This window comes from Lepisosteus platostomus, chromosome 5, assembly GCF_059453375.1.
Source record: "Lepisosteus platostomus isolate fLepPlt1 chromosome 5, fLepPlt1.hap1, whole genome shotgun sequence".
In the NCBI taxonomy this organism is placed as follows: Eukaryota; Metazoa; Chordata; class Actinopteri; order Semionotiformes; family Lepisosteidae; genus Lepisosteus; species Lepisosteus platostomus.
In genome coordinates this window covers 56,585,512-56,609,157 of record NC_142615.1, presented here as the reverse complement: position 1 = coordinate 56,609,157, position 23,646 = coordinate 56,585,512, and the positions used below count along the sequence as shown (strand labels likewise).

The window sequence follows — 23,646 nt, the reverse complement described above, 5'->3', positions numbered from 1 at the left end:
AGTATTCCACAGGAGTGAATCAATTCCTTGTTTAATTTTGCAAATGACCCTGCTGTCAAAAAAACTAAATTCCCATGTAGCCAAGGAGTTGCTGAAAAGCAACTTCACTTTGATGTTTTGTGTTGTTATAACTAATTCATCTCCTTTTTAAAAAATAGATTTCTTTAGAAGAAAGGTGTCTCACACTACAGTTTAAATTGTAAACAGGTCATAGAAAAAGCTCCTTAGCTCCCTGTCAGGAATCAAACCCCACTCTCCTGTATGACAGGCAGGGATTCTCACCATGGTTAAATTGCAACCGTAATAATATTGACAACATTAATAAATGCATATATAATTGGAATTGAAAACATATCTAACACAGCATCTTTTCTGGTTATATACTACAATGCATTGCTGATATTTGTTGTTTGCCATTTAGGTTAATTACTGTCATGTTTTTCTCAGCAATCATCTTTTGATGTGTAAGTATAAATAATGATAATACTATTTGAATACATACAGGTCTTAACATTATTTTGATTAAAAATAGTAAGTTAATAAGCAATAAATGGCATATAAAATAGTGTGAAGGTGAAGATCACACAAAATCAACTACAAATGTGGGAATTTTACATTTTTAGGATTATAAATTGCATGTAGCACATTAGCAACACTACAGTAATGCTAATATAACAATAGTGTAAAAAAAATCCTGACCTAATTCCTTACAAATGCTGATACAAAATGTGAATGATTTCAGAGTTCCGGGGATTGGGTCTCCTGATAGAGAAAAGAGATGAACTGAGGCATGTGGGAAAGTGTACAGAACTGGTGAACTCCCGATTCCACATCAAGAGGCTGAGCACAATGGAAGAGTCCTGTACACACAAGTGAGACCTTGACAACATGGACAATCAAAACCTACTGGTATGATATTATATTCTCTCTGTGGTGTAGAAAATATTCACTACTAGTATTATAGGTTACAGATAGGTCATTATATGACAGCTTACATCTGATTAATAGGATCCATCTCTGGCATACATTCTTATTTTTAGTTTATAATGTATAATCTTGCTAAATTTTTAATGCCAAAATAAAGTGTTTTATAAAAAGCTTCATGTTCTAAGAAATTACTACAACTTTTGAACTTTGAAATATGGCCACTTTGTATTCTAGGACTTAGCAAATACTGCAGAAAAGTGGAGTTAAAATGTGAAAATGTGTAATGGGTATGTCTGATTAGTTGATTAGTGAAGATCCAGTAGTAAAAATAGCTTCTAATATTATTTATAATATAATATTATTTCCAGATAAACCAACTTTGGAGAGTAGGCAACAGTGATTTCAAAGAAAGTGTGTTCACAGTGTTGTTAAGGTATTGCTTATAGATTTTTTTAATGTTTTTACATTACATTTTTACTTTGATCAAGTTAAAATATCCACAGAATTTAGCTTAAAGATACTTTGTTAACCACTGAATTTGCAAGGTGTAAAACTGCTAAATTGTCTTTTAAAATATAAGAATTACAGTGGTACATTTGATACTAAATATTTGAGTAAATAAACGTTGAGTGAAAACTCGCTAGAGAAATGTCTAAGCTCAGTCATAATTTGGTTTTCAGACTTAAGACAAATTAACTGATGATGGAATTCAACTTCGCTGGCACAAACCAGAAAGATCAAAGACAAAAGAGGTGCCTGGGAGACACAAATCTTTTTAGAGCAATTAAAGGTACTCTTATTCTATGTTGTACTTTCAAACTTTGGGTACTCTTTAATTAGGACAGACTTTATTGCTCAATTACTATGATGCAAGCTAAACTTAATACACTGATTAAGCTTTGATCTTAGTAAATCTTAATGGTTCTTTTTTGAGATTATATTCAAGAAGAGATTAATCATCATTTGTTGATCATTTGTTCTTTTGTTGGAGAACTTGACAATCTTTGACAATTATTATTAAATGAGCATTATACAAATGTGCTATATATGTTATATGCTATATTGTAATATATATAAACACAATTGGTTTGATATGGATGTTCATTTGAAGGATTTGAGGAAACTATCAAGGATCGCAGAACAACCAAAGATACATTTGGGCATCTGCTATTGGTAAAGATGAAAGAGTACCGTAAGTGAGAAGCTTGCATACACACGAGAGAAAAATCAGTTTTAATGCACTTCATTAAACTGATGGTGCGCTTATCAATCGTGCATAAAAAATATATAGCAGAGGATGGTTTCGATCCATCGACCTCTGGGTTATGGGCCCAGCACGCTTCCGCTGCGCCACTCTGCTGACACCTTTCATAGTGTGATTCAACACAACTGCTCTATCTTTGCTTTCTAAAAGTGCGCCGGAGATGAAAAGTCTCAACGGCAAACGCAGACGTCACTTTGAGCACTTGGTCTTTTATAGTATGAAACATCACACGCTGCTCTACATGGGCGTGTCTTCAAGATCGTTGAGAACCAAACCTTCTGCTTTCCGAGGCAACTGATTCTTTCGTTGTTAATTCACGAATCTTCAATGAGAATCAGTGAAACGAAAACCAAACACATTTATACACTCGCGTCCTAGCCTGAAAGAAAAATGATGGAAGCATTTGAGAAATAAGAAGAGTAGTCTGAACAGCTCCAGTCTATCAACTGCTCTACAAAGTGATCGCTACTTCCACACCCAGTTTATAACGCTGAAAATGATTCAGGAAGCACAGCAAAGTTCTAAAAGCAGCGCTTGAAAAGCGTCTAGATACATAAAATGACAATTTCTCAAAAGTAAAATCTTCAGCTTTTAAATATTGTCATCCATATATTTTCGTTTTTCTCTTTTTTACATAACACGCTTTCGAGAAATAGAATGTCTTGTAATGAAGGCTGCGTTAGAAAATGTGTATCTAAATTAAAATCGGGTTTATGACTTCTGCGTTTTTCAGCTTTCTTAGCGCTTGGGTCTCGATTCAGATATTGCAATGAAAGCAACAGGGGAGTAAGTTTTCCTTTTCTAAATCAAAGGTGATCTGCTCACAAGAAAGTATAAAAACTTCAGCGTTTACTTTTTGAAGACCGCAAATTGTCGAAACACTATTGCTTCATAAGCTAATAAGTAAGGTTTCTGAGCACGCATTGTTTTACTAATGCTGTTATTAATAAAAAAAAAGCTTAAATTCACATAATGGAATTTGGACGGCTCAAAGTACTCTATTCTTTGCACAACTTTATTTGCCCGCTGAGTAGAGTTTAAAGCAACGGCAGCAGAAGTAGCAGAAGTAGCAACAACGTGGTTAGAGTGTCACAATACACTCTATGAAATTATTGAGGCTTCAGATCGTTTTGTTCTGTTGAAGCTGCCTACAGGCTCTGAATTGCTGACATTGGCTGTGATCTTTTTTCAGGTTTCATGAAATTCTTCACATATTTGAAATATTTAATTCGGGTTCGCCTAATACACGGTGCAAACCGTACCTGCAGCAGAATGCTGTGGCACATGAAGCCGTTTTGTTTATCGGTTGTAAAGATTTAGGAGCGTACTACAAATCGAGCAAGCGAAAAGAAAATTAAACAGGAGTCACTTTTTGGATTGCTAATTCATTGTGCTCTGCTCGTCTAGGTTCAAATCCCATCCTTGTCATGGTTAAGGCCTGAGACGTGTGTGTTTTTTCTAAACGGTGTTTGCATTTGTTTCCTCTTTTACTCCTGTAAACTCAGGATTTTTTTTCCTTGGTGGCAACAATACGCTTCTGCAATACAGTAAATGGTAGACTCTGCTTTCAAATTAGCTGCACCAGGCATTCGGATACAGAAAAACACAGGGATTTAAAATTCAGGAATATGAATGGCCAATTGCTTACAGCTAGGGTTTTTACGTTTTCTTATTTAGCGATTTGTGTATCAATCTTTTAATAATTCATTTTCTGACAACTATTCCAAAGGGGCACCCTGTCAGCTCCTAATACTTTTTAAAAGTCTGCCTGCATGTTTGATTATTGTCGATTTATTTAGAAAAAGTTCAATATTGATCGTAACTAAAGAAAATTAGGATCACGAATAAAAAAGGGGCTGAAGATGCGAGTCGGTCTTGAATCAGAGCTGAGCGACACGGGCTTCTGTTCTGATATGATTGTACAAGAAGCAGGAGGAATCGCTTCACTCCTATGGAGCATGAGCTGAATCAGGAGGGAGACATTTCGTATGCTCGTGCATATGTTAACGCATGACCTACATCGTAAAACTAAATTAAAAACTAACATTAAGCTGTCAAAGACATTCATTTACATACAAACAAGAGACAGACATAGTAATGATTCTACATTAACGTGTCCTACATAGTAATGTATCGCAGAATTCCGACTAAGTAACTCAGAATTGCTACCTAAAAACTCAGAATTATGACTTTATCTCTCACATTAGCCCATATTTCATTGTCTGTCCTTTTGTTATTGTAACGATTCGGGTTCTATCTAGCAAGACCTGGGTTCGAGCCAATACAGTGAGGCACGAAGTAGGGTGGGAGCGGCAAGGGCACAAGCCCTAGAACCCGAATCCGTTACAATAACAAAAGGACAGACAATGAAATATGGGCTATTTCGAAGTCGCAAATGTGAGAGATAAAGTTAAAATTCTGAGTTTTCAGGTCGCAATTCTATGATTCTAAGTCACAATTCTGAGATACCATAGTGCGTTTTTTTTTTACTCCCTGGCGGAAACGGGCTTCCGTAGGTTCTCAGTGCTGCGAAGCAAAAGCAATCTCTGGAAAATCAGACAAATTATTATCAGATCATGTCAAAAGCTGATCAGTATTTCTTTACTGGAAAACAAAGAAATGCTTGTATTACACATTTTAATATGACATGCAATTACACATGAAAAATAGTTAAATTATTTTCATTGCGGTACATGTTGATAGAACAGCCCCTCGATAAAGGAAAGTGTGGACGGAGTGTCGCATGTTCCGTACTCTGTCTGACAGCGAGTTTAACACACTGTCCTTGGAAATTAGAAACGAATTGAACAATAAATTAATCTGAGCAAATTTTACACGTGTGGGTGATTTAATTCTGTCGAAATTGCGTGGAACTCCTCCGCTGAGGTCAGATACACACGGGAAAGTGTTCAGGCGGCTTCACGGAGTCCCGCCTCAGACTGGAAGCAGGTTCTAATTAGACCCTGAGAACAATCCGAGTCTCTGTGTGTAATTGATTGTGTTGATTGAGCGGTAGTGTGACCAGGTGTGTGGTAGCAGGTTCTGCCAGTATAAAAACCTAGTCACCGCATTCACACTTTATGCTTTCTTGCTTCAACACAGTTTATTGGTTTATTTATTTTACTCCTGTAGCAATTTAGCGGGGCGTTAATTTGGCGATGCGCTTGTTTTTCTTTATGCTGTGCCTGTGCGCAGGGGCTGGGCTCCCCGCACTGATCTCCGCCGAGCCGGCTGGCTGGGACTCTCGGGAATTAGCGCTCCAGGCCGACCTCCCGGCTCCTGAAGACGCAGCCCAGTTGGAGGACTTGAACCTGGCAGATGCGCCCTCCGAAGACCTGTCTGCAAGCGAGAACGACTCGCAGTCCTTGGCTCCCGACTTCCGCCGCCTTCCCGTGTCCAGAGACGCGTACTCGCCCTACTTCGACAAGGAGAAGATGAAGCCCGAAGCCGGCAGCCGCCCCTTACCCGCCTACATCAAGAGCGTCCTGTTTCCTCCCCAGCGAGGGCGGCAGCCGGCTCGCCCGGCCATCGGGGACACCCGAGGAGTGGCCGTGTGGTGCGACTCCAGCAGGATGTACGTGAGGGTTAGTCGGCTCCTGTTCGGCTTCAGCTGTCGGCCATCGGAGGTGACCTTGGGCAACTGCAGCGTCAGCCGACCCACACGCAGTTACTTCTACTTCATCTACGGGCTTCACGGTTGCGGCACCGAGCGATCGGTAAGCGGGTCTTCATCTACATGCAGTGTATCGATGTGAGCTGTAGGGCCAGTGTCGGGGTTGCCTTTCCTGGGAATATCCCTTCCTCTGTGACCCTGCAGGTTCTCCAGGGCCGCGTGGTGTACTCCAACACTCTCCGCTATGCCCCGCCCTCCTCCAGTGCGCCTGTGCATCACTTCATTCCCTTCTCTGTGCCTGTCAAGTGCTCCTACAACAGGTAGGCAGGGCTCTGCTACTGCTGAGAAGCTGCTGGGAAAGTGTCCAGAAGCCCTTCATCCACTCTGTCCTGCAGGTTCCACTACTCCTACAAGGTTGGCTATGTCCCCACGTGGGCCAGGAGAAGGACCTTCTTCAAGGACCTGAAGAACAAGCACAGCTTTGTGCTGCTCACCACCAACTGTAAGCTCCTTGAGTGAGTGGCTCCACCTGCCTGCAAGGGGTGCTGTGTGCAGGTGTAATGCTGCCTCTCTCTCTCCTAAGGATGAGTACTTCCTGGGTCAGCCCATGTACTTCCAGGCCACTGCCTACTTTGCCACAGCGGAGCAGAGGCTGTACATCCACTCGTGTTACATAACCGAGAAACCGGACCAGCACTCCCAGCCCCGTTTCCCCGTGATCGACAACTTGGGGTACGGCCCCTTCTGGGAGGAGAGGTGGGCAGGAGCCCTGAGAGCCTGCAGGGGTTCATCCTTGTCCTTGTCCCCAGGTGCATGGTGGACAGCAAGGCAGATGACTGCCTGTCCAGGTTTGTCCCCTCCAAGCAGAAGGATGTGCTCCGCTTCACGATTGATGCCTTCCTCTTCCAGAAGAAGCTGTCCAGGAAGGTACTGCTCTCAAAGGCTGCTCAGCCTTCCTGCTCTACTGATCCATGGTCTGCTTTTCCATCCATGATCTAGATGTGAACCAGACTGTGGCAGCTGTAGTGCCTAGAGCTGCCAGCTTGCCTTCACTGATGGCAGAAGGTCCTTCTCTGTCCCTCTATTGGCCTTGATCCCTTAATGCTGTGACCTTCCCTCTTGCAGCATGAAGTGACTGAGCTGTACATGCACTGTGTCATGGCTGTGGCTCCTGCTAAAGCAACACCAGGGACCAAGTCCTGCACCTACAACAGGGAGGCTAAGAGGTACTTCTGCAAGGAGCCTGCTGAGGGTGCTCTGGGACATACCAGGTGGAGGCCTCACCTGTCCTCCTCTCCTCCAGGTGGGAGGAGCTGTATGGTGACCATGAGGTCTGTGCCTGCTGTGAGTCCAGGTGTGCTGGCAGTCGGAATGAAGGTGGGTCTGGTTCTCTATCCCTTGTGGATGCATCTCTGCCCAAGAGACAACCATGCTTGGACAACTGAGGAATGATCCCGTGCTGGACAAAGGGACTGTTTAGATGAGTAGACTGTGGGTCTCTGGGTATAGCAGATCCCTCACTCCTGGGTGTTACTTGTCCACAGGTACCAGGAGCCTGGTGACCAGTAGTCGGGTGGCTGTGGCACCAGTAGAGGGTCCTCTGGATGTGGGAGTTTACTGGACTGAGGATGAGGAAGGAGACCCTCAGAGCTCCAGTGAAGATGCTGAGAGCACCAGTGAGGATGTGGAGGGGGCAGAGGACTTTGGAGATGTTGGCCAGTGGACAGGTAGGGTCTGGCAGGAGGAGCTCCTGTAGGGGTGGGTGTCCTGCAGTTCAGCTGGATTGTTCTCCTTCTTCCTCCCCAGGTGCCTGAATGAAGGCTCCAGCCTGGCCCTTGTGACTCTCCTGCCTCCACTCGCCTTGTAATGGCAACATTTCAATAAAGCTGTGAAAGACCCTTCTGCCTGCCCTTGTTTCTTTATGGTTTATAGGTTTGAATGGGGTGGAGGAGTTCAAGGGAAGTGAGACTCATTAATCAATGGAAGTATTTGTGGGGGTTCCCCTTTCAAGAATGCTTCTCATATTGCTGCCAATGAGGACTGAAAATGGCTGGAGTAATAAAGCATTGTACTGGGGGAAGATGGCCCACTATTCCTTGGGCAGGGCTTTGTGACTTTTTTTTTTTTTTTTTTTACTGTGGGAGAGACGGAGGTGTTCAATATACTGGAAATCCTCCCGTTTCCAAGAGGGGTAGTGCTTATGGAGTGTGAGTTGCTACTGTTGTGCCCAGTAAGAGTGAGATCTGGTGTCACATTCTAGGCTGCACAAACTGACTAAAAGAAACACAAGGAAGGAATTGTCAACAGGGGCTTGGTGTAAAGTAGGCCTTCCCTTCCTTAGCAGAAGAACAATACTGGTGCACAAACATCAGTGAATAATGGTACAGTTAGAATCTTGGAGGTCTTGTCTTATGGGTGTTGGTTTCGCAGTATTGGACAGTCACGGGAAGTATTAGGATTGAGACTGGAGATCCCAGTACTTGACTGGCAAGACATGTGTTCACAACCACCTCTACCAGCAATACAGACTGTGTAGAGTGAGACTGAACGCTTACTACACAAAGCCTCTCCCCTGTTTCAGTGTCCCATGTCATGGATTTCAAGTGAATCCTGGTCTCCCTTTGTGACTACCTATAATTTGCACAAATCCTGCTGGCCCACTAACACTGTTAATTTTTAGCCCTACTGCAATGCCCTATTAAAGCTTCAAGGTTTTAGGCTAAACTATTTTATATAATGGTACCAAAGGTGGCTTCGCAAAGCACTTGAAATAATTACAATAAGAACACACAGGATAAAACAATTCCAATAGACAGAGGAGACCATGGATGGTGGTACTAAGGAAAGTAGGAGCAGAGGGGTAAAGAATGGAACCAGTTCAGTAAAGGCTCTTCTACAGAAGAAGGTGTTGAGTCTGAATTTGAAGGAGTTTAGGGAAGGTGACTCTGGTATCCTTGGGGAGAGAGTTCCAGAGCTTGGGGGCATAACAGCAGAATGCCCTGTCACCCATACAGTGTAGACTGGCTTGGGGGACAGGAGACCAGAATTAGAAGAGTGAAGGTTATGAAGTGTGGAGTAGGGTGATAATAGATTAAACTGCAACTGAAATGTGAAGGCAAGTTCTACAGTTTATGCAAGAAAGGGTAATGTTAGGCTTTTATGGGACGGGGGTAATGGCAGCACTTTTGAGGACCGTTGGTACAACAGCAGTGCTCAAGGATTCATTTCCAAATTTTGAGGACAATGGGTTATATACCCATCGTTCTTACCAAAGGCTCAGAGACCTTTCCACCACTAATTTATACAGGTTTGGTTTATTTGGGTTTTATCAGTTAAACATTTAATATTGTATGTCAGTTTGTTGATGCCTGTATATCACAGTGATCTGCACACACACCTTTGACTGAATATGGGCTGCCAAACCTCTCCACCAAACTTATGTATCACGGTAGGTACACAAGAAGTTTATTTGTAATAACAGGGTTGTTGGTGCCAGTAGTCAGATTGGGTCAATTGCAAGGTAAGAACAGCATCGCATTAACTGGAGATGATCCAGAGATTAGCATGCAGCTCTGTACGCCAGATTAATACCGATTTGCAACTCGCTCGTCTGCTGACTTTAGTCCCCTGCTCAGTAATCACAATGTTCCCAATTGCAATGAGCCCAAGGAAACAGCTGCTGCTCTCTAGAGGACACTACAGGACAGGACTAAGTACAATTCCTGCAATAGACTAAGCAGTTTAGTGCCAAACTGATGGAACACTGAATCCTATGGGACAGTTCCGAATGTAGTAGCATCTAAATACTGAAATAATATCATAAACACCTCGTGATCTTAGGAATCTGTCGCTGTTAAAAAGTATTATAATAATAAGCTAAAATTGTACTGCAGCCACAACACAGTGGACTTGCAGCTCCTGTCCTGATCATACAGAAAGATGTCATCACTATAACACCTGTTAACAAACATAGTGCCTGCAGTCTGTGAAAGAGAGCTCTGAGGTAAATATTCCTTGCAGGGAAGTGAACTGAAAAACAGGCAAATACATCACTCAGATGAAGAGCAACGACTGTCGCTAAAGAAAGTGAGCGAGGGTACACCTACTGTATAGTAGTTCATCCACAGAAATTCAAACATAAATTTGTGACGCACCAGAGTACCACAAAGCTAGAAGCGTGCCTTCAACTGGAGTATTGTAGCACGACTATTTATAAGTAATATTAACTTATTCCAGTCGTTCATTTGGTTTAAGAATACGAATCGATGCCTTCGAATAGACCTTTAACAGTCCTTTGATGTAGAATTAAGAAAATGGGGAATTATTTGATCCCATTCTCAATCCAGTAGTTTATGGACAGGCGCTCTCAGCGGACTGTGTGCAGGAGTGATGGGTGATGTGGAATTCTATGGGCTCAGTGGGACTCTGGGAGTCAACTTAGGGCTCTGCTGTAGATTCCTGTAGAACCGGTGTGAAATGATAATGTATTGTTGGCTGGTATTGTTAATGTAAAGTTTACTGGTACGTTTCCGCCAAAACATATTTTCTTTCTTCCTTTTTTCAGCATGGAATAAACCTATTACTTGTTCCTTTGCAGCCTACGCATGCTGACGCAGCTACCCACCTGAACTACAAATTGTATGTTGGCCATTCTGTTACACTATATTGATGAATCGTACAAGATCATAGGATCTATAAGCCTGAAGACTTGTCTTGTACAGTGACCTGATAAAAATCAAATTAATTACACTAATTTTTATGGAATCCCATTTCCTGTAGTGAGGCTTCCATAGTACACGGATGGAATAGTGGACGGTGGGCTTTTATTTTTTTTTTTATTTAAACAACAGAAATACAAAAACGAAGACAATATGAAATAAGATACATAAATAGACACTTCACATCCAGGAGAATTCACAATTATAAAAGCTGAAACTTTTTAAATATTTCCATTGTATGTTCTTTTTTACTTTAAAAAAAAACTCTTCTTTAGCTCAGCTGGCAAGGCCTGGGTTCGAGCCAATGCAGTGAGGCACGAACTAGGGTGGGAGCGGTGAGGGCACAAGCCCTGGAACCCGAATCCGTTACAATAACAAAAGGACAGACAATGAAATATGGGTTATTTCGAAGTCCCAAATGTGATATATAAAGTCGGAAAGTTCTGAGTTTTTAAGTCGCAATTCTCGGTTACTTAGTCGGAATTCTGAGATACCATAGCGCGTTTTTATTTTTACTCCCTGGCGGAAATGGGCTTCCATAGAAATGGTCAGATTCAGAGCCATTGCAGTTCGTGCTAATTAGAACAACGCCAGTACTGAACCCTCAGCACCGTACTGACTACTGAGCACAAGTTCAGCTGCTCACCAGCTTTTTTACGCACAGTTTTGCATTGCTATTGAGCTCAGAGCAGGAGCTGATCTTCAGACAGTACCGTGTTAAAAAAGCAACATGAGCCAGGCAGGAGTCAAACCTACAATCTTCTGTTTCGAAGTCAGATGCGTTATACATTACGTCACTGGCCCTAATCTTACGGTGCTCAACTGCACCATAGTGACCTCAGCGCCACTACTAGTAATACATCGCCCCCGGCCAAAATTGCTTAGTAAAAAAAAACGTTTTCTATAATGTCTGTTTAAAAATATTATATCTTTAAAAAAGACAAAGGGTTTGTGTGTCACGCTAAAGTTTCGATTCATTTCGAATGCAAAGAAAAAACATCTTCCAAGAAATCATAAATTTGTCTCATCCTCCATACTATAATTCTCTCTTGTAGTAGTAAAGCATTTTGAGTCAAACCGAACAATATATTAAAGGAACAAGTAATAGGTTTATTCCATGCTGAAAAGAGAAGAGAGAAAACACAACGTTTCAGCTGTGAAACCTTCTTCAGGTTTGTTTTCTCTCTTCTCTTTTCAGCATGGAATAAACCTACAATATTACTTGTTCCTTTGCAGATACGCATGCTGACTTAGCTACCCACCTGAATATATTAAACGTTTCATCTATACGATTAACATAATGTTCTCCTGAATAACTACAGTAAATGACAAAACCTTAGAGCCACAGAGAAAAACAAATTGCATTTAAAGTAATTTTAAAGGCTTGAGATAACATTGCACTATTAATGCAAATGTCTGTCTTCTTTGTGGCGCTTACTTTTTGTTGCTTTAGCAAATTTCATGCAGTTTATTTCTGACACAAGACATAACAAGCTTGTGTATTTATGACAAAAAAGCAGGGCAACAATTTATATCGGCCTTGAAATTGAAATTGTTAAAAAGTGAGTTAAATGCAGATATAGTAAATATATTTTCTCATATAATGGTGTGTTTTTCTGTCTAAAAATCCTTCATGAATGGTTTAACAGACACCTTGCATAATTAAAAATTATATATTTACGAATTTTAACTTTTTATACAGTAAAGTTTTGTTGTGAACATGAGCCCTGTTTATCAATGTCACCAACACAGTTCTGGATTTTATTCTGCCTTCCTACGCACATATGAATTTTCTTTCACACAACAGCTCGCATGTATGGTAGCGTATTAGCGCCAGGGATACAAAGAATGATGTTGGCTTTTAAATGAGAAACCATTTGCGTTTATACAAAATCACAATGCATTGTCCCAGACATTGGGACATCCTCTGTTTAAACACCTGTCGTTTTCCCGAATATTGGCTCCTGTGCTTCGGTCCATTTGAGAGAGAAGACACTGAAAAAGTCTTGTGAAAGTGAATTTTGCACCTGCGCCAGTGCTGTAGTGGTATCATACAGACACCCATACAAATCCATCACACGTTGGAAGCTCTTGAAGGCAACGTTAAATATTGCTCTGTCCGTTGGTGGATTAGGTATGCATGCTACATTTCAAAGTAAAATGCAATGTAAAAAGATCAAATTTGATTCAAAATCGATTAATGTAAAAACCGATAAAGCTCATGTTTTTTATCTAGTTTTATCTATATCTAGTTTTTCAAAGGTCTTAAAAAAATGTTTATTGCGATTGTGAAAGTTAGAGAAGGTGTACCAGCGCGTGCCTTTATATCGCCAGCTTCAGTCTCGCCTGTAGCTGCGAGAAGGTTAAAAGCGCGCAAGTGATCTGTCTTTCGTCCAAATAATTGCTGGAGCAGCAGGACGTAGAGCACCATCCAGCAGCTGTAGACGATGTTCGAGGAAGAGCTAATTCTGTTTTCAGCACAGGGAGCAAGAATGAGCTCAGTCCGGCTCCCAGCAGAATCCATTCTGGTTTGGTTGCTGTCAGACTGTGCATCTGAAGCTTTTTGGATTGCAACGTGAAAAAAAAAGAACAAAAACCAATTGCTCACATCGTGTTACTTCTACCAGAGGAAGGGAAGATATCACTTAAAAAAATCAGCACTTAATATTTGGATCCGGGGCCTCATACTAATTATTTAACTATCAGATTGTGTTTCTGCAACATTTCGTGCACAGTATGCCGTATTCAACAATAAAACAACAGTCACAACGAGGCCTTTACGCCCAGTCTGGGGTATTTTCCCCTTTTATATTTTTGCCACTTTATATCGAACCTGTTATACTCCCAGAAGTGCGCAGTAGCTTCTACTTAATAAAAATATACAATTCACCGCTGGTATAAACAGATGTGTGCCATGTCTGCTTTTGTAAGCATTTGTTTCAAAAATAAGTTCACAATATGTTAAAAACACAAAAAGCACAAACTTAATAATACAACGATACAAAATCAAAACCAAATCATAAAGCCAATTAAGTACCTATCCTTTGAAAACAGAGAACACCTTTATATCTACAATAAAAAAGTGATATTTGTATCTACTTTTGAATTACTGTACAAAGCAGACAGTATTCCCTGAATTCAAAGATCAGATCTTGCCCAAAACAAGACAATCAGACGTGAGCTGAATTCAGAACAAGAGCCTCTGCTTCGTCTTTTATTGAGCTTGTGATCAAAGTCTGAGTGAAAAAAGACCAGCTATTTTAACTGTTTGAATGAAATACACAAAGGGCACCTTCCTTCGAACCGGTGTCAAACCAGCAACCTAAGCATTCCCTCTTGTTTCCACTACAGTCCTCAGCTCTACCAACTGAGCTACCAACAGATGTCAGGAGATGCTCTCTGGCACATACTGTCCAATGTAGTGAAATGTTCCGGAGGATTTAAATCCCAGATCGACATCGTTTCCAACTCGTTTCCTTAGTCTTGTTTACCTTGAATTTAAGCCACAAACCAGGATTCTACTGTATAAACTTCCGGAGATATTACAAAATGTTTGATGGAGCATCAATCATTCCAGGCGGAAATTGACTCCTTTTCTTTCTCGAGGGATCATATTAAACATTTCATTTGGATCGAGAAGAGGATCACCATGAGACACAAAACAAACAGTTTCATTCTGTCTTTATTAGAATCTGTATCACAGCTTATGAATGTAAAGCCTTTAGTATGCGAGAGTGAGAGTTCAGTTATGCCAGGGAGTGTGAGAAAAGAGAACTGAAATTTAGTAAATTAATATTTAAATAGAGCGTAAATCTTCAAAGTGTCACTGCAAAATTATTACAGGGGTCTACCAGCTGCCGGACGTACTTGTTTTGGGACTATTTCCAATAAGTACCGCATTAGTAGTTGTGTGTCCTTACTGGTATCTTTTAAACATTCGGTTATATACAAACGGGACAGAGACACAGTGATAATCTGATTTTAACATGTCCTGCATTTTAACTTACTGAACAAATAAATTGAAATGTTCTGATTCAGAGCCCCTGCAGTTCGTGCTAATTAGAACCACAACAATACTCCTGAGTCCTGAGCACCACACTGAGCAAAGGTTCAGCTGAACTCTGACTTTGTTCAGCACGACTTGTTGTTGCAGTTGAGCTCAGAGCTGGAGATGATCTCCATATTCTACCACACTAACTAGTCCTAAACGTAGTACACAGTACACACTTTTTTAAAACAATTTAAAATATTACACAAAGGCTGTAAAGCACACTCTAAATCGATCCGAATATTTGATTTCCGCGATCCGTTTAGGCAACATTAGGCAACGTGGCGCTTCTCCAGCAAAGCATTTCTCAGTTTTGTGAACTACTGGTGCTTTTATCACACCATCTGACGTACCTCGTCAGGATGGCCGAGTGGTCTAAGGTGCCAGACTCAAGGACTCCTGTCTTTCCATTGCTTGTGTGTTCTGGTCTCTGCATAGAGGCGTGGGTTCAAATCCCACTCCTGACAGCTTTTCCCTCTCTTGCATTTTTCCTGTCTTCTTGTGCTCGCTGACAACGACAGAAAGAGGAAAACGGAGAAACCGGCTTGCGGGCACATGATGGGCAGGGAAATGCTTCGTGAACACTTCAATGTGATTAGCAGAAAGTCAAATAGGCTTCGATTTCTCCCTTAAGAACTGTTTGGGGTGCCTGTAATCGAGTAAAGATTTACGGTCAAGAAGAAGATGTATTAAAACATATTGTTTTCCTTGCGGTTTCCCCTGTATTTCATTAAATGTGGCATTGTGAAATCAGCCTGTAGCCCTACGGAATGCAGCCACTCTCCCGGTGACAGCGGCAGGAGCCGAGAGGATTAAATCAGAGCTCGAACAGAGAGTTTAAAAAATATGGGCAACTAGAACATAGATCATAGAACATTTTTATTAAACTTTCCTATCTGCTCGGCCTTACTGAAGTATTTTAACTGCATTTTTGCTTCTATTTATATACTTTACAGTAGATAGTGTTTAGTAAGAGAAGAGAGATACAAGCGCTAAACCCCCACAATAACCAAACCTTAACTAAAGCAGGAAGATCAGTTTCTGCTCGAGACAGCCGTTTTCTGAACTGTAAACCTTCAACACTGGCTGGAGACACTGTGTCCGGACTCCGGGGGGTTGTATAAGAAAAGACTCGGAGAGCTGCAGGCGCGGCTCATTGCTCTGCGCTCCCCGTGCGGAATACGCGTGTCCTCCCTCCTTCATTACCTTCATACACTCCTCTCAAACCATATCAAACTCCTGGAATATTTCGGTGAACAGATACTGGGTCTTTCTTTCCGAGATCATAGGCAGAAACAATAAACACGGTGAAAACAGGAAGGTATTCTGATCGTATAGAGAAATGCGCAAAAATACATTTCCTAAAATCCAATAAAATCTAGTTACATTCTGATGCTATTTTGATGTATCTGAATAGTTTTGGCACAGTTGTTACAGCAAAGAGACAAATAAACTTTTTTAAATTTCATTCGAGCTGTAGTTTAGAAAATGTTTTTTCAATTCTCTAAATAATACAAACACAAACACCCGTTGTAAGCGACTGACCATTGATATTCTTGAATTATAAGCCCGTACACACGCTGTTCAGCGAATATGATGCCCCTGCAGGGGCCGAATATTAGACAGACGTATACATACAGTCATCGTGTGGAGTTTATTCCTCCTCTACCGCAGTCTTTGCCTCTTGTCACATTTGCGCTTAATAGTCGATTTTTTGTATAGAACACCGAATATCTTGAGGAAGCCTGTCAAGCGAAGATTGATGGATTATTGAGGTGCAAACACTGGTTCAAAATCAACACCCTCTGCTATTGCCGTTGTTTCTTTGATAATTTCTTCAAATTCCTCATCTGACCTTCAATATCGAGGGATATTGAGTATAATACCATACAAATTGTAACTTTCTTTTGATTGCCAGTTTTATTAAAATGCCATCCCCTTTTACAGTTATTTTAGATGTTTGGCAAGGCGTAATATCCCCCCTCTCACCCTCAGCTAAAATATTTTAAAAGTACAACAACATTACATTATATTGAACAGCGTTTATGTTAACATTTATATTCAAATTAAGGTAAATATACGAAAATATTAAAATAGAACTCCGGCGATCTGTTGTTTTTGCTTGACAAGTTCTCGAACAATTTTGCAATGTTTTTTAAATTACTTTAGCTGAAGATGCAACGGGAGCATAAGTGAATTCTCCCTCACTCACTGGAACATATAATTCTATGGGTGAATACTAACTGTTTGCAAGTTGCCAATGTCGGTAATTATTGGAAATTCCCGGTAATGTTGACTCTGGTACTCAATTGTTTACTACTGCAAATATCAAAATAGTTCAGGTTTTGCGGAACAATTAAATTTTTGCGGTGATGATGTTTACTATAGGAAGAAGTGCGTCCCTGGGTGGGATCAAAAAACCCACCTGGGGATTAATAGCCGAAAACGCTAACCGATTGCACCACAGAAATGCTTATACCTTACGCTTTTTTTCATTTACATACTTTTGGTGAACAAAAAAATTCGCTCGCATTTCATCTTTCGCAAGCTGTATGATTAAAAAAAAAAACAAGTTGTTCTGCAAAGGAAATGAATAAACGCATTAAACCAAATCAAGAACTCTTTGAGTGTCCCAAATTACATGTTCTGTAAAACAAGACAGGAAAAAAAAAGGTACCGCTGGAAATCGGATCCAGGATTTCCTCTTTATGAAACAAGTCTTTTAACCAGCTTTACCACAGCACTGGCAGAATACTATTCTTATACAGGTGGGTACCCACCCTCAAACCTTTGTTCTCTCGCTACTGTTACAGGAGGCGTTGTAGGACTTTTTTAGTTCAGAAAAAGCTATCAATTCATCTTACATTTCTACTCCATCAATATTAGCAATGCTATCTTTACTAAGCTCTAAATATAGCTCTAAATAAATGCAAATTTTAAAATACATTTTAAAATAAATGCTATTCCATATGTTGTAACTTTGTGGTATTTAGAAATTTTAGGATGCAAGGGAAAGTATTACTGTATACAACTGTGAAAGAGGCTTGTATTTTAATACAATTTTCGATCAAAAGAAAACCAAAGTCCCTATGATATTACCGTCAATATCTCTTGATATCAACGTTCAGTTGAAAGATTTGAAGAAACTCTCAAACAAGCAACTGCAGTAGCAGAGAGTTTTGATTTAAACCGATGCTTGCAGCTAAATACTCCATTCATCCTTGAAAGAAGCAAAGACAGGGATATTTTGAGTGTCTCCATGATCCTCTTCTCAATCCAAAAGAAAGGTTTTATATGATCCTGATCCCACTAGAAAACGGGCCAATTTCAGCCTGCACTGATGTCCCTTCAAACGTTTTATAAGAACTCTGGACGTTTATACAGTGGAAGCCTGGTCCATTTCTTCTTCTGAACGAGACTATGGGAGTGAGTATTTTGACGTCGAACTGGGATATAAATAGAGGAACACTACACTACATTGGGCTACACGTGTGAAAAAGCGTTTACTTTCCGACCTCTCGATAGCTCAATTGCTAGATCTTAAGACTATAGACAAAAACAGTGGGCATTTCTTATGTCCCTGGTTTGAATCCAGCTCGAAGGATGGTGTTTTCTTGTTCCTTAATCAAAAAGTGAAAATTGCGAATTTGTCTTTCACTTTGACGTTCACCCGAAAGCTCAGTATATAAAGAAGTAAAGGCTCCTGTTCTGGATCCTAATCCTAATCCTCACGTCTGATTGTTTTGCTTAGACCTTTAAAATGTACACTGTGGACTGTTTGCTCTTCCTAACACAATTAAAAAGCCGCCGACAAACTTATCGATCGGGAGTTTAGTTCAGTGATAGCGCGCACTTAAGACGCTCCGTTTTCTATCGCCGGCATCTCTGTATTCTTTTTAAACGCGATATTTTTTATTCTTCGTGTGTGAATTTCAGGGAGACTCATAAACCCTTTGTCTGTTTTAAAGATACATTATTTTAAACCAGGCATAATGAAAGACGTAGTAACTAGACACACATACAAGACACATGAATAGTAGCGGCTTTGAATGCAATACAAACGCCAATGGCGCAATGGATAACGTGTCTGATTACGGATCAGAAGACTTTAGGTTTGTACTCCTTCCTGGTTCGTGAAGAAGCTTTTAAACCTCACTACTCAACACTGACATCGTAGGGTGTGCGGTCCTACACAACCTTACTATCGACTGGATGAGTCTTCTGTTCAATCTCCGATTCTTTCCGCACATTCCTGCTATTTCACCACCGTTATTGTAGGATAACAGCCACAGACACGAGAAGATATACTATTCCGAACAAATGTCTTAAAAAATCACGTTGAAAAAGGTGACAATACGTTTTTGTTTCTTTAACTTAACCTTACTTTTGCCTGTAAAGTTCACATTATTTTCTGTAGCCGCAAATCCCCAATATTTCTGCTGTCTCCCGAGAAACACAAGCATGGAGTCAAATCATATTAAATAACACAACACATCTATTAATTTAACACCCAGATGTGACAGAACACATGTAAGACTTACACACAGCTTTTAATATGCTCTAGTGAATTTGCAGGTGTCCTGGGGAGGGAAGAGAACTGATATTAAGGAAATACATATTTAAAGGGGATGTAAGTCTTAAATGTGTTTTGTCACATCTGGGTGTTAACTGAATAATTTTTTAGCATTATTTATTGTGTTTTGACTCTATACTTGTGTTTCTCAGGAGAGAGCAGAAATATTGATGTTTACATTTCTATTCACATTCCCGGTGATATTGACTGAGGTAATGCAGAAGCATGTTCTCTATAACAATAAACGGTGCGAGAAGACAGGAAGAAAGGCACCGCTAGGATTTGAACCCAGAATCTCCTGTTTACTAGACAGGCGCTTTAACCAACTAAGCCACGGCGCCGGCAGAATACCCCTCTTTTACTGCGACTTGGACACACCGCTCTGAGACACCTGCGTTCAGTAAGCGCTGAGTCGGCTGGCTGAGCACGTTGCCTCCTTTAGATTCAATAGGATTCAATAGGAGCCCCGACACTAAGAGAAACGTATAGAAATGGGTCTTATCCGGCACTTTTCATGTCCAATGCGCTTGACATCTCCCACGGGCGACAAAGTTCATTTACGACACCTTTCTTTCTTTCTTCTTTCAGCAGGAGTACAATAATGGCAACAAGATGCTTGGAGTTCGGCATTTCATTTAGTCTGCGGAAACATCGTATCGGAATGAACTGCCTGAGATAAAAGAGTAATTGCGGTTTCAGATCGTTTTTACAGAGCATTGCGTTGTTCTGCTCATGCTGACTACACGCTTTAGATATGTCATTTACTGCAAGCGTTGCTTTTCCAGGTTTTTCTGAAATTCCTCGCATTTGAGCCAGCACTAAAACATTTCATTCCCGTCGCTGAATACATCGTGGAAACGGTATTTGCAACGGAATGCTGTCACACATGAAACATTTTCGTTATTCGGTTCTGAAGTTTGAAAATGAAAATAAAACGGGGGTCACCTCATAGGCTTGAAAGAAGTCCAAGCAGCATAAAAACCCACGAATTCTCACAAAGGCTGCACCTTTCTTCTGCTGCTTTTAGAAATCTGCCTTAAACATTTGAATGCATACCTTACTGCTGCTAATCACATTCACGTGTTTACGAAGCTTTTTTCTGTCCGTTATGTTTTTGCTAAGCAGTTTCTCCGTTTTCCTCGTACTGTGATTCTCAGTGAGCACAACAAGACTGAAACAGTGTAAAGGCAGGTAAAAAAGACAGGGTAAAACGCCTGACTGTCAGAAGTGGGATTTAAACCCGTGCCTCTATTTGGAGAGCGAAACACAAAGCTTAAAAGACACAAAGCTGTGAATTTGCTGTTTTAAACCGCTCGACTGTTCTAAAGATATGTGTGCAATCATTGCACCAGTCGCATCCGATTTTCTGTAACTTTAGAACGATTGATACGACTGGACAAACACAATTTGTGGCGTTTAGCATGACATGGAAAACGGTACCGGAGCATTCGGGCCCGGACCACCAGACTCAGAGACAGTTTTAACCCCCACACTATCAAACTATTAAACTCCCAGCCTCTCTCACTCTCTCCTCACCTCTCACCTATGATCTGAACCTCACGGTGCCTTCTTTCTTACCAAAAACCCAAACACACATTGAAAATCTACCTCTACCATACATGTCAAAAGCTCACTCCCCATCATTTCTATCCCTTTATTTCATTCTTTTGATGCATGTTTTTGCACATAACCTGTTACCTTTTTGTTGTTTTGTACACTGCCTGTTGTTGTTTTTTGCACATTGGCTGTTGTTTCTGTCTGTCTTTTGTTATACAATTGTATTGTTGTTGTGTTTTTTTCTTTGTACTACTTATGTCCGAGAGCTAGCTACAGTAAATAGCATTTCGTTATACCATATACCTGTGTATGAGTATAATGACTATAAACTTGGACTTGAACTTGACAAGTCTTGCAGGCAGTATATTATTTTATCGTTTACTCGTTTAAAAAAACACGGTCTTTTCGTTCCTAAGCCAGATTTTTAGTGCTTTCGAACGTTACTTCCAACCTGGACTGACAGCTCACCCGATCCGTTTGTGATCAGACCATGGAGTGGGGGGCTGTACCAAGTGCACGTTCCTTCCCAATGCTGATGCGATCATTTGGAAGATGGGTGTGAAGAGAGACAAGCTTTGTCGACTAAAAAACAAAGCAGGATATGCAAGAATACTAATCACTGGCGACAGTTATGTCCTCTTACTATTGAGACCCCTACATTGCGAGTTTTTGACTTTAGTTTTAGACTTTGAAACTAAAGGAAAGCAGTGACAAATGAAACAGGCACGGGTGGGGTTCGAACCCACGCTCGTCGGTTTACGAGACCGACGCCTTACCACTCAGCCACCACGCCTTCGAGTAAATGTGGGAATAATGTTGTTCAAATTATTTTTTTCTGAATCTGGTTTACATCGCCTGGATGCAGCAACAACAATAAAAGGGATACTTGTCCTTAAACTTCGTTGTTCTTCTATTTCTCTAGCATGACTGCGTCCTGCTGCTCGGCTTTTGTTTGTAAACTTTGAGCGAGCGCCCCGTTCAGTGTCACTGTGGTCAGAAAGCATTCTTGATTCTGCTTGAGCTGCTTCATGAATTCTAGCGATTGTAAGAGCTTTTCTAAAGTCAGCCCTTCCTCCTGCAGCAATTTATAGTCTCTTATGTGCACATTTTTCCACAAGTTGATATCTTAACATGTCAGTTTCCAATACTCCAAAGTCACAAGATTTAGCCAGTTCTCTTAGTGCAGTCAAAAAAGCAACAACAGATTCGTCCTGAGACTAAGTTCTCTGCCTAAATTTATGCCGTTCCAAAACCACATTTCTCCGCGGTGTAAAGTAAGCGTCTAAGGCAGCTACAGTCTGTTCATATGTACCTTTTTCTCCAGGGAGGTTGGCGAAAATCCGCTGCACGGGAACCCCGATACAGTGCAGTAATGTAGCACGCCTCACGGCATCCTGAGCTTCTGTAGATCCACTTACACCCCTTTAATTATGTATTTCCTTAATTTCAGTTCTCTCCACCAGGACACCTGGAAATTCCCAAAAGCATAATACAGCTACTAAAGTACTAATGTTAAAGATAACATTAAACTTTATTATTAAGATATCACGCTTTTATTAATAAAATATGTATTGATAAAATTCCTTGTGAATAATTGTAGTGTCTGGAAAGCAATTTTAGTTAAATATAAAAATAATTTTCAAACAAGTGGTGCATCAGTTCATTACTTAATGACGATATTATTCCACTACACTCAGGACAGTTCCAATGTAATCTATTGTTCCGCTTAGTCTGCTACTTCAGTAACATCTAATGGGCAGCAGCTGTTAGTTTAGGTTTGTTGCAATTGAGAACAGGTTCAGTACAGAGCTGCTGAAAAATTTCAGAGGCCAAGTTTGTTTCAACTCACCCGTTGTAGCTACCAATCAGCAACAAGGAGAAACAAAACATCAGTTTTGCCTTTTTTTTAAAAAAAGGGAAACAGAGTAGTAGTTATTGAGGTCATTTCAGGTACAATGTAAGAACTAAAATTAACTAGTCCCATAGTAATGCGTGGGGTCCTATTAACAGAAAAAAAAAATAGTTGTAACCCGAAAACACAACAAACACAAAACGAGAAGTCTTCCGGGAACCTCGGTAAATCCCTGTAGTTGTCTAACAACTATAAAAAAACAACCAAATGCAACAACTTAAAAAGAAAAAGAACATTTAAAAACAAATCTGGGGAACAACAAAAACATAATCTAATGCAAGAGCTTTATCAAGTCCAGTGCTCCTCTCGTCTCAGTAGACCTCTCTCATATATTTGTGTACAGGTCAACTGGAGGTACACAGCTGATGGTACTTTAAGTAGGGAGCTGCGTCAGCATGGGTGGGCTTCAAAGGAAAAAGTATAGGTTTATTCCATGCTGAAAAGAGAAGGAAACACAATGTTTCAGCTGTGGAGCCTTCTTTGATTGTGACTCGAAGTAAACCTTTACCTTTACTTGTTCGTTTGATGTTAATTTATCTCCATCAGATACCTAAGAGTATCTAAACTCGACAGTTGCTTTCAGTAGCTAAAGACACTGCTCCAGGTGAGGCTTGAACTCACAATCTCGGCATGACTCCGCTGTGCACTGCTGTATAAGTACCGCGCGCTGACCGATTGCGCCACTGGAGCTGTGCAAAATGCGCTCCTCATACAGACTGAAGTTGCACAAACAGGGTGAAAACAGTTTCGGTTGTGGATCCATCTCCTCATGGGGAAAAGCAACAGTAAAATATCAAGGAAAATACAAGAAAAGAAACTGAAAGAATTGTGCTAACAGCAAAGGGGGACGGAGGGAGGTGGTCGGACAAGTAAATTAACTTTTTTGTAGCGACATTTTCAAGTCGCCTCCTTTACACGCAATTGCAGCCCCGACACTGAGAGAAGCATGAGAAATGGCTTCAATTACAATGTGAAGCGCAGTACAGGGTCGATGGCTTCACATCTCCCATCAATCAAATAAAATTGCAGTAAAG

General features: G+C 40.7%; 1 protein-coding gene and 5 non-coding genes across 8 annotated transcripts; 2 read left to right on the top strand and 4 right to left on the bottom strand.

Annotated features, from left to right (window-relative positions):
- Nucleotides 1-2,215: 2,215 nt before the first annotated feature.
- Nucleotides 2,216-2,287, bottom strand: trnam-cau (transfer RNA methionine (anticodon CAU)). Its single transcript has one exon. It is a non-coding gene; the product is annotated as a tRNA-Met (tRNA).
- Nucleotides 2,288-5,295: 3,008 nt separating this feature from the next.
- Nucleotides 5,296-7,702, top strand: LOC148669912 (zona pellucida sperm-binding protein 3-like). Of its 3 annotated transcripts, XM_088632586.1 has the most exons (7): nucleotides 6,217-6,306; nucleotides 6,388-6,536; nucleotides 6,614-6,731; nucleotides 6,930-7,030; nucleotides 7,108-7,181; nucleotides 7,349-7,531; nucleotides 7,611-7,702. In XM_088632586.1, the coding sequence occupies exons 2-7, from the start codon at nucleotides 6,412-6,414 to the stop codon at nucleotides 7,616-7,618; spliced, it is 609 nt and encodes a 202-aa protein (XP_088488712.1). In that variant the 5' UTR covers nucleotides 6,217-6,306; nucleotides 6,388-6,411; the 3' UTR covers nucleotides 7,619-7,702. The 3 variants fall into 3 exon arrangements, with proteins under 3 accessions (XP_088488710.1, XP_088488712.1, XP_088488711.1); XM_088632585.1 differs by lacking the exon at nucleotides 7,108-7,181 and having other exon boundaries at nucleotides 6,930-7,107; XM_088632584.1 differs by lacking the exons at nucleotides 6,614-6,731; nucleotides 6,930-7,030; nucleotides 7,108-7,181; nucleotides 7,349-7,531; nucleotides 7,611-7,702 and adding exons at nucleotides 5,296-5,907; nucleotides 6,009-6,124 and having other exon boundaries at nucleotides 6,200-6,306; nucleotides 6,388-6,474.
- A 7,224-nt stretch (nucleotides 7,703-14,926) lies between these two features.
- On the top strand, nucleotides 14,927-15,037 carry trnal-caa (transfer RNA leucine (anticodon CAA)). The gene is made up of 2 exons: nucleotides 14,927-14,964; nucleotides 14,992-15,037. It is a non-coding gene; the product is annotated as a tRNA-Leu (tRNA).
- Nucleotides 15,038-19,410: 4,373 nt separating this feature from the next.
- trnat-agu (transfer RNA threonine (anticodon AGU)) lies at nucleotides 19,411-19,484 on the bottom strand. Its single transcript has one exon. It is a non-coding gene; the product is annotated as a tRNA-Thr (tRNA).
- A 1,937-nt stretch (nucleotides 19,485-21,421) lies between these two features.
- On the bottom strand, nucleotides 21,422-21,493 carry trnat-cgu (transfer RNA threonine (anticodon CGU)). Its single transcript has one exon. It is a non-coding gene; the product is annotated as a tRNA-Thr (tRNA).
- A 1,715-nt stretch (nucleotides 21,494-23,208) lies between these two features.
- Nucleotides 23,209-23,302, bottom strand: trnai-uau (transfer RNA isoleucine (anticodon UAU)). Its single transcript has 2 exons — nucleotides 23,265-23,302; nucleotides 23,209-23,244 (listed from the first exon to the last, which is right to left on the bottom strand). It is a non-coding gene; the product is annotated as a tRNA-Ile (tRNA).
- Between the last annotated feature and the right edge of the window lie 344 nt (nucleotides 23,303-23,646).